General features: G+C 39.4%; 1 protein-coding gene across 2 annotated transcripts in view; it reads left to right on the top strand.

The window, feature by feature from the left end:
• The first annotated feature begins 2,559 nt into the window (after positions 1–2,559).
• TMBIM4 (transmembrane BAX inhibitor motif containing 4) overlaps positions 2,560–10,813 on the top strand; it is a 28,642-nt gene continuing 20,388 nt past the window's right edge. The window contains exon 1 of one of the 2 annotated variants that reach the window (XM_019805380.2): positions 2,560–2,770. In XM_019805380.2, coding sequence (XP_019660939.1) covers positions 2,560–2,770 — 211 coding nt within the window. The remainder of the gene's footprint in view (positions 2,771–10,813) is intronic. The other variant, XM_002924709.4, reaches the window with a different exon arrangement.

Genomic DNA, 10,813 nt, shown 5'->3' with positions numbered 1-10,813 from the left:
ACTTGCTATTTATTTTTATTATTATTATTATTATTTTTAAGGATTTTATTTATCCATTTGACAGAGAGACAGTGAGAGAGGGAGCACAAGCGGTTAATAAATGAGCCACCCCGGCGCCCCTTTACTTGCTATTTAATGTCCTTTAAGTAAAGGAAAAATGTCATTTAAAATTATTAACACAAATTTTATCATTGATCTTTATATCGTGCAATACCAGTTTTAAATGCAAATTCATATGTGGATCACCAAAATTACACAGTTTGTATTTCATAGCCTGTATATACATATGCATTTCATTCTTACTAGAACTGTGGAACAGCTGCATATACAACTAGGTCAGCATATTTTTATTTCACTTCTTGAGATGTGCACATTCTACTAACACTCTCTACCTTCAGCTTACTGATAAGGATGGACAAGAGAAGAAACCATGATTGCCCCTTTCTCTTTCCTTCAATAGCTTCATTTTTAGTGTTCGTGCTTGGCTAACATTGGGAACTGACACAAATGAAAAAGGATATGATAGGATTCCTTGGACATTCATGCTTCTTAGAACACCACTGCCTTATTTTTGCATTCTCAGTAAGTTCTGATAGGTAAGGAAAGATTGGTAAAACAGCCCTTGGCACTGTCTATGCCCTCCCACCCCTTTCCTTTACTAAGTTGTAGTATAACACACTTACCTTGTACTGGTTTTGAGTCTATTCTAACTCCCATGCATTGTAGGTCCAATAGAATTCTGTGCACATGGGGCATCTTGGATGCTAAATGCAAATGGTTGGCAAAGAAGAATGGACACTCGTATATTGTGTAAACTTCTTCTGCTCATACTCCATTGTGCTTTCATTCTTAAAACACAAGTTGAAAGGCAAAATTATTAAACATTTCAAAATGGTGAACACTGAGCATTAAACCAAGTGCAAATTCCTTCTGAGAGCAAGACCCTGTGCAAATTCCCAGGTTGCATGTCGATGAAGCCAGCTCTAGTTCGAGTCCCAGTTAATCCTTTACAATATTTGGAACTGTCAACCTCTTAATTTTAGCCATCTGTGTAGAGATACCTCATTGTGGCATTTATTTGCATTTCTCTGATCATTAATGAGGGAAAGCATCTTTTTAAGTTTTTTAGCCATTTGGCATGTGTGTGTTTGTGTGTGTGTGTGTGGTGTGCCTGTTTGAGGCTTTTGCCCATTTTTTTTATTGGCTGCCTCTCTTTTTTTTCTTCTTGATTTGTAACAATTGTTTTTATATTCTGGAAAAGAGCATTATGTAGATTACATGTGTAAAATATCTTCACCCATTCTATGACTTCGTTTTCAATCTCTTATAAATATTTTGATTACTAGTTCAAATTTTTAATATAGCTTAATTTGTCAATATTTTTCTTTGAAGTTAACTCTAGTTTATATCTGGTTTCATAAACCTTTGCTTTCCTCCAAATCATAAAGATATTTTCCTATTATTATCTTCTTAAAATTTTGTTTTGTCTTTCACATTTAGATCCATAATCCATCTGGAATTTATTTTTTGTAATTGGTAAGAGGTAGGGAATCAAACTTTACTAGTGCTGTTTTTGGTCATTATAAAGACATGGATTTGCAGCTCAACTCCAGTTTGTCCTATTTAACAATACCTTTTATGATTTTATATTGACACGAGTAATATGCTTATAAAATGAAAATCATAAAAGGTAAGGTTTTTCTGCTCATCTTTATGGAAGCGAGTTTATTTCTTCTGACAAATCTTCCAATAACATCAAATTTAAGGATTTAGTTTCAGAATAGACAATACCACAGCTATTCTGAGCTCCACTTACTAACTCCTTTGAGTGTAATGGTTAAGGTGGGGACTAGGCAAATGTGGGTGGGTCAAAGCAAACTCATCAAAAAATTCCAAGGAACCTTGGGATGATATTTCTCTGGGCATACCTACACCCCATATTTGTATTGGAATGACAGCAATGGCATGAGTATTCACTCTGATCCCATCATATTTGCCATCATCTTTTCCTTTAGATTAAAACGATATTCCCTCTTCCCTGCCTTTGGTCATGGCACTCTCCCATGTATTCCACATCTGGCACACAGCGAGTGACCCAGCCTTTGTTTATCTATCCAGTCTCATTCTTTGTCATCTGTATCTTATCCTAACTAAGCTTTGCCCCCATCTGAACCTGCCTGCATCATTCCGGTCTTCTCTGGTTGGCGCTTGTCTTCTGTGCTCATGGGGCATTATCTCATTCAGAGCACAGAAAGTGCTCAAGAAATTTAGGGAATATTATTAATATTAAAAATAATTAAAAGTGTATCTCCCGCATGATTATTGAAGGACTATGTGAGTGAGATGGGTGTTTGCTAAAAGGACGGATGGATGGGACTTCTCTTCTGTCACTTTCAGCAACTCTCCGGGTCAGAGGATTTAAAAACCTTGTTGAGGAAAAATCTGAGAGAAGTTTCACTTCAGATGACGCAGAGAACGTAATTCACTTTTCTCTCCCGCCCCAACCTGAAGTCACCTCCTTCCTCTCAGCCTCACGGAAGCACTGAGGCGAGCGCATCGATGAGCGCGAGCTGCGCTCGGCTAGTTGGGGCTGGGGCGCTTCATCCCGGAAGTGGCTCGAAGGCCGTTGAGTCCGAGTCGTTTCCCTGGGGTCGCTGGGGTGCTGCTGCCGACATGGCCGACCCCGACCCCCGCTACCCCTGCTCCTCCATCGAGGACGATTTCAACTATGGCAGCTGCGTGGCCTCCGCCAGTGTGCACATCCGAATGGGTACATTCTCCCTACCCCCTCTCCCCCACCCCGCCCCGGTCTCTGCGGGCCGCCCTGCGCCGAGCCTGATGTGCTGTCGGCCTCTGGGGGTGGCTTTCAGCTTCCGCCGGCAGCTCCTCCCGGGGCTGGGCTCGCCGGCGGAGCGCGGGTCCCCCAGGGGTTCAGAGCTAAGCCCTGCTTCCCGCTCCCCGCCCCCGCTCCCCGGGCTCCGCGGAAGAGCGCCGTCCCCCGGGAGGTGGGAAGAAGCGCTCGCTTGGCTCCGCCGGCGCTCCCAGGGCGAGCGCGCCTCCGGAGAGGCGTGGTGGTCCCCTAGCCGTGCGCTCCGTTCGGGAACTTGAACGGGAGCCCAGCCGGCTTTAATCCTGCCTTCCTCCGCGTAGCAAGGGACATGAAAACCTCTACAGCCTTAATTTGGCATCTTTATATTAAAAGAAATTAAGGGTTACTTTTTAATGTGAAAATAAGTTTATTATGTGATTATTGTGACTTACACCTGAATGCAGTTATTTGCTTGCATGTTTTTGGTGTAGGGGTTGTGATTGCGTTTCAAGTTTCTATTTACTTGTCTGAGTCCTTTTCTGGATTGTAGGATCTGTGAGGACAGGGACCATATCTGTTCTTGTTCACTATTTATAGTGTCTGCAAGACCTGGAACTCAACATGAGTTTGAGTATTAATTGAGGCAGTTGTTGGAAATGGAAGTTTTAGAGGTCAATCAAAATGCAATTTTAGTTTTAAGTTATTATGCGGTATTTACTGAATTTAAAATGCTTAGTTTCGTGTAAGTGGAATTCATTGTCCGTTCTAGTTCAGCCAGTTGATTACAGAAGTTGTCCCATATTTTCATCCTATCCCAGTGGCTGGAACTTGTTCTGGAAAAGGAATTATGAAGATCTCTTTAAAAAAAAAAAAAGGATACAACCTAAAAACATGCTAATTGAAATAAAGCAGTCATAAAAAGGCACATGCTGTATGATTCCACTTATATGAGGAATCTAGTGAGGCCACGTTCATAAAGCAGAAAGTAGAATGGTCATTTTTTTTTTTTTTTTAAGAGAGGGAGGCAGGGGAGGGGTAGAGGGGGAGGGAGAGAGAGAATCTTAAGCAGGCTCCATGCCCAGCGCAGAGCTCATCTTAGGGCTGAATTTCACAACCCTGAATTCATGACCCTAGCCAAAATCAAGAGTCTGACACTTAACAGACTGAGCCACCCAGGCGCCCCAGGGTGTATCCATTTTGTAGCATGTGTCAGACTTTCCTTTTTAGGGCTGAATAATGTTTCATTGTGTGACAAAACCATGTTTTGTTCATCTGTGTATCTACTTGTAGACACCTCAGTATGAATCATGCTGCTATAAACGTGTGTACAGTACCTCCTTGGGATCCTGTTTTCAGTTGTTTTGTCTGGATACTCAGAAGTGGAATTGCTGGATCATAGTTGTTTTAGTGAAAAACGTATTTCCCCCCCCTGGGTAGGGGAAGAACCCAGTTCTTCCCCCTGTGTTTCTCCTTTACTACTCACACAGGATACTTCAGTTTTGATACTTGTGGTCACCAAAAGTGTGGGTTTTTTTCCACACCAGGCAGTTCTCCAAGATACCAGCTCTGTGCCCTACAATTTAGTTAAATTCTGACGCTGTCTCCTAGTGCATAGTATCAGATCCCACAGGTTAAGGTCTCAGTCCCGTAAGACTGCTCCCACCCCACTTCAGATGCCAGTTGGAAGTAATAGGTCCCCAGGTTACCCATAACTTGTCAGACTTGGGTATAGATTGAAAGTTCCCATGACTCCCTTTTTGGATTTGATTAATTTACCAGAGCAGGGAACCCAAGGTAACATTTATATTTACCAGTTTATTAAAAGCTACAGATCAACAGCCAGATGAAGAGAGATACAGTGGGAGGTCTGGGAGGGTACCAAGCATAGGAGCTTCTGCCCGCATAGAGTTGAGGTGTGTCACCCTTCCGGTATGTGAACGTGTTCACCAGCCTGGAAGCAGCATGTGGACGTGTTCACCAACCTGGAAGCTCTCTAAACCCCCACTCATAATGTTTTATGGAGGCTTCCTCACTTAAGCATGATCAATTATTAACTCCATTTTCAACCTTTTTCCTTCTCCCACTTCAGCAGGGCTGAAAATTCCAAACTTGCTTATGGCTTGTTCTTTCTGGTGACCAGCCCTCATCCAAGAGCTCACGTAGGGTCACCTCAGTAGAACCAAAGACACACCTATCACCCAGGATATTATAAGAGTTTCAGGAACCCTGTGTCAGGAACTGGGATGAAAGACTAAATATTAGAACAAAAGATGCAGTTAGGAAATTACAAGGGTTTCAAGAGCTCTGTGCCAGGAACCTGCAGCAGAGACCAATATATATTTTCTGTCATCTCACAATATGGTAATTGTATTTTTAGTGTTTGGGGAATCACCATACTGTTTTATATAGCAACAGCCCCATTTTATATTCTAACCAACATTGTGCAAGTGTTCCAATTTCTCTACATTCTCACTGACACTTGTTCTTTTCCCTGTTTCTCTGAAAGTACCCATCCAGACGGGTACGAGGTGATACCTCATTGTGGTTTTGCTTTGCATTTCCCTAATAATTAGTGATGTTCAGCATCTTTTCATATACTTATGGGCCATTTGTATCTTTGTAGAAATGTTATTTAAGTTCTTCGCCCTTTTTAAAAATGGACTTTATTTTTTTAAGCACTTTTAAGTTCACAGCAAATTGAGTGGGAAGTAGAGTTCCTACATAACCTGTCCCTACACGTACATAATCTTTCCCACTTTGTTACAATCCATGAGCCTAAGCTGACACATCATTATCACCCGAAGTCCATAGTTTATATTAGAGTTCACTCTTGGTGTTGTACATCCTGTGGGTTTTGACAAATATGTGATGACATAGATCCACCATTACGGTATTATGTGGAATAGGTCGATTGCCGTAAAACCCGTCTGTGCTCTGCCTACTCATCCTTCCCTCCCACCATTCCCTGGTAACCACTGATCTTTTTATTGTCTCCATAGTTTTACCTTTTCCAGAATGTCAGGTAGTTGGAGTCCTACAGTATATAGCCTTTTCAGATTGATTCCTTTTACTTAGTAGTGTGCATTTAAGATTCCTCCATATCTTTTCATGGCTTGATAGCTTATTTCTTTTTATTTTTATTTTATTTTATTTTTTCTAAAGATTTTATTTTTTTATTTGACAGAGAGAGAGACAGCCAGTGAGAGAGGGAACACAAGCAGGGGGAGTGGGAGAGGGAGAATCAGGCTCCCAGTGGAGGAACCTGATACGGGGCTCAATCCCATAATGCCGGGATCACGCCCTGAGCGGAAGGCAGACGTTTAACGACTGTGCCACCCAGGCGCCCCAGCTTATTTCTTTTTAGCACTGAGTAATATTTCATTGTCTGGTTGTACTTCAGTTTACTCATTCACCTACTGAAGGACATCGTGGTTGCTTCCAAGTGTTGGCAGTTATGGTTAAAGTTACTGTGTAAACACCCGTGTGTCGATTTTTGTGTAATCAAGTTTTCACCTCATTTGGATCAATGCCAAGGAGTACAGTTGCTGGATTGTACGGTGAGAGTATGTTTAGTTTTGTAAAACACTGCTAGAGCACAGTTGCTGGGTCGTGTAAGAGTGTGTTTAGTGTTGTGAGAAACTGTCAAACTGTCTTCCAAAGTAGCTACACCATTTTGCATTCCACCAGCAATGAATGAGAGTTCCTGTTGCTCCATGTTCTTGTCAGCATTTAGTGGTGTCAGGTTTTGGATTTTGGCCATTCTGATAGGTAGGTAGTGGTATCTCATTATTTTAATTTGCATTTCCCTGATGACCTGTGATGCTGAGCATCTTTTCATATGTCATTTACTATTTGTATATTTTGTTCAGTGAGGTGTCTGTTCAGGTCTTTTGGCTGCTTTTTAAGTGAGTTGTTCATTTTCTTATTGTTGAGTTTGAAGAGTTCTTTGTATATTTTGGATAACAGTCCTTTTATCAGATGCATCTTTGCAAATATTTTCTGTTAGTCTGTCTTCTCATTTCTTGAGTTTGCCCATATTTTAATTGGGTTATTTATTTTTTTGTTATTGAATTGTAAGAATTCCTTATATATTCTAGATATTAACCTCTTATATATATGATTTACAAATTTTCTCCCATTCTGTAGGTTGCCCTTTCACTATGTTGATTGTGTCCTTTGATGCACAGAGTTTTAAATTTTGATGTAGGACATTTTATCTATTTTTACTTTTGTTGCCTGTGCTTTTAGAAATCATTGCCAAACCCAATGTCATGAAGCTTTTCCCCTGTGTTTTTTTCTAGGGGTTTTTATAGTTTTAGGTCTTAGGTTTAGGCCTTGAAGTTATTTTGAGTTATTGTGTATATGATGTGAGTTAAGCGTTCTTTCGCATGTGGCTATCCAGTTTTCCTAGCACTATTTATTGAAGAGACAGTCCTTTCCTTCATTGAATGGTGTTGGCATCCTTGTTGAAAATCACCTGACCATATATGCGAAGTTTTATTTCTGGTCTTCTATTCTATTCCATTGTTCTATATGTCTGTCTTTTTGTCAGTACCACACTATTTTGATTACTGTAGCTTTATAATAAGTTTTGAAATCAGAAAATATGAGACCTCAAATTTTGTTATTCTTTATCAATATTATTTTGGCTGTTCAGGGTTCCTTGAAATTCCAAATGAATTATAGGATGCATTTTTCTATCTCTGAAAAAAAGGCCATTAGGATTTTGATAAGGATTGATGTGGGGTTGGGAGCAAATGGTATCGCTTAGATACCAGGGAAAATGAGAGTCTCTGCTGATCCCAAAGGTGATAAAGAGAATCAGTTACTTCAGGGAAGGACAGGGATAGAAAATGGCAGCTTATGCAGCAAATTACATTTCTGTGGAGGTAGTATTAGCTGTGTGAATAGAAGGCATTTATTAGAGAAATCTTCCTGAGTTAGGATACTGCCATTAAGGAAAAATTTGAATCATTAATGTACATTTAGTAGATAGACTACATTTTTTAAAACTACATCCTGAAAAAAGCAACCCTTTTTATTGAATGTAAAGGTAGTGAGGAAATAAAAGTTTTGAAAGTCTCAGTTGCTGTCCTTAAGGAATTAGTTGGGTTGGCCAGTGGTCAAACTAATCTGTGAAGCAACTTAATGAAATTCTAAAGTGCCGAGTGTGGAGGGAATTTAGGGCAGGAAGTGAGAGTATGTGAACCAGAATAATCTAGGAAAGCTTCAAGGAGGAAGTAGAATCCCAGTGGAGGTTTGGGTTTGGATATATAAATGCTGAAGAAATTTTGTAATAACAATATTGTTATTTTCTCTGGAATTACAATCCCTAACATAATATACACGTATGTTTTATGGAAAACTAAGTTTAAAAACACTTGTCTAAAATAGCATAGTTCTTTCGGTGAGGCTGGGGGACTAGAAACCAGGTTTCATAATCCCTAGGTGAATGTTTTTTCTACCTCTCTGCATATGTAGACTGTTTTTAAAGAAATAATTTGCCTTATGCTTGACTTACCTCCGTATGTCTCATTTCACTATAACAATGCTGATCAAAATACCAGAAACTCAATAATTCATGAATATTTAAATTATGCAGGAACATTTTACTTAGGAGCACTGATAATTGGGCTGGTAATTAAGCTAACTACATCCGTATTAAAAAACTGGTTTTCATCTGTCTCTGGTTCTTTACTAAATAAATGGTAAAACAAAAATCTACCTCCCCGCCCACTTTTAAAGCAAATTAAGCTTTTTTTTCCTTTTTTTTTTTTTTTTTAAAAAGCAGGTTAAGTTGGCTAACCTAATGCCTTCAGGAAAACAATGTGACTTCAAAACTTTTACTTTCTCATTGCCTTTAGATGCAGTGAAAAGAGGTTCCTTTAAAAATGTAATGTGTAGGTTTTTGGGGGAAATACTTTTGGAATATTACATCTAAAATGTCATGGTTCATTGGTGGAAAACACAAATCATGAAGCTACAGACAAGTTATGTGAGAACGAATTTCTGAGTAAAGTCTCTGTCTTGAGCTCTTTACAGTACCAATTAACCCAGTTTATATAAGTAGTTGTAATATATATCTAACATACAATAGTCTATTAAGCTAGTCTATTTTAGCTGTATGTATATTAGTGAAACAACTAAAACATACTATTTTATAGACTCAGAAGCACAACATTATAATCTATGGGATTATATTATACATTACTGCAACTTTGTATTTTTACTTATAATTTTTTATTTAAAAATAGCAGTACATATAGCTTTATTATATTCTTTGTAACTACAGTGGTCTTTCATAGTATGTATGTACCGTAATTTATTTAATTATCTCCTCTTGGTAGATATTTAGGCTGTTACTTTTTTATTTCTTCAAATAGTGCTCTAGGGAAAATTCCCCCATATCTTTGTGAATTTCTTCAAATATTGCTCTAGGATAAATTTTTAGAAGTGAAACTATTGGGTCTCAAGAGTATGTGCATTTTAAATGTGATGATGTCATCAGCTACCCTCCAAAGAGATTGTGCCTGTTGACTCTCAACAAACAATATATGAGGGTACCTTTTCTGCACCCTCACCAACACAGAATATCATCACACTCTTTAATATTTAACAGTCTGTTGGATCGGGTTGGCAAACATTTTCTACAAATAGCCAAATGGTAAATGTTTTCAGCCTTCCGGGACCATGAGGCATCTGTTGCAACTACTCAACTCTGCCTTTGTAGTGCAAAAGCAACTGTAGATGATAACATACATGGGAAAGCATGGTGGTGCCCAATAAAACTTTACTTACAAAATCAGGTGGTGGGTTGCATTTAGCCCGTGAGCCTTAGTTTGCTGATTCTCCTGGTAGGTAAAAAATTTTGCCTTGTTCTAATTTGCATTTCTTTAGCTTTGTAAACAAATACGAGCATTTTCCTTTATTTACAAAACTATTGGGACTTATACTGATATTAAGGATATAGTAGTGACCAGACAACATTTCAGTCCTCATGAATTGTAATTTGGTTGGGGGAGCTGGGGAGACAGACCCTAAAGAAATAAATAGATTACTGACTTTGATAAGTTCTCCAAAGAAAAGAAACAGGGATGGAATAGACACTAAGGTTTCGAGTGGCAGCAGTTTTAGTTAAGGAATGGTCAGGGAAAGAGCTCTTAAAGAAGATGGTAGTTGTGATGTATGAGAAGCAGCTAGCTACATTTATTAATTATCTATTGCTTTATTAAAAATTACTCTCAAATTTAGTATTTTAGAACAACACATAGTTATTATCTCACACAGTTTCTGAGAGTCAGGAGTCTGAGCGTGGTTTGGCTTGGTTCTGGCTCATGAGATTCTACTCAAGATGGGGACTGTGGCTGCAGTCAGCTGAAGGCCTGACTGGGCTGGAGGATCTTCCCGGAAATCTTACTCCTGTGGATGTTGACAGAAGGCCTCTCAGTTCTTTGCCACATGACCTTCTTCATAGGCTGCTTGTGTGTCCCCATGGCATGGAACCAGGCTTCCCCCAGAGCAGGTGATCCATTAGAGAGCAATGAGGAAGCCATGGTGTCTTTAACGAACTAGTCATGGTAATCACACACCATCACATCTCCCTTATTGTATTCACTTGAAGCAAGTCACTAAGTCCAGTCCACACTCCAGGGGAGGGGATTTCAGCTCCAGCTTTTGAAGGTAAGTGTCAAATAATTGGTAGGCATGTTTTAAACTACCACAGTCTTTCCTCTGGTCACAAATTTTTCTGTTTTCCACTTGCAAGCTAACACCCTCTAAAAGTCTTATTCCAGTATAGCATCAGTGCAAAATCTAGAATTTTGTCATCTAAATCAATTTCAGATGTGGATGAGGGCTCTTGGGTGTAGTTCCTTAAGTATATCCTCTGAGAATATTTCCTCTTGAAGACTTTGGAACTAAAGAGACAAATTAATCTGCACCCACACACCCAGTGTCCAGTGGTAAGACAGGCATAATGTGGTAGTATTTTTTCCAATAAAATTC

The sequence above is a fragment of the Ailuropoda melanoleuca genome, chromosome 15 (genome assembly GCF_002007445.2).
Source record: "Ailuropoda melanoleuca isolate Jingjing chromosome 15, ASM200744v2, whole genome shotgun sequence".
In the NCBI taxonomy this organism is placed as follows: Eukaryota; Metazoa; Chordata; class Mammalia; order Carnivora; family Ursidae; genus Ailuropoda; species Ailuropoda melanoleuca.
This window is presented reverse-complemented; position numbering and strand designations above follow the sequence as displayed.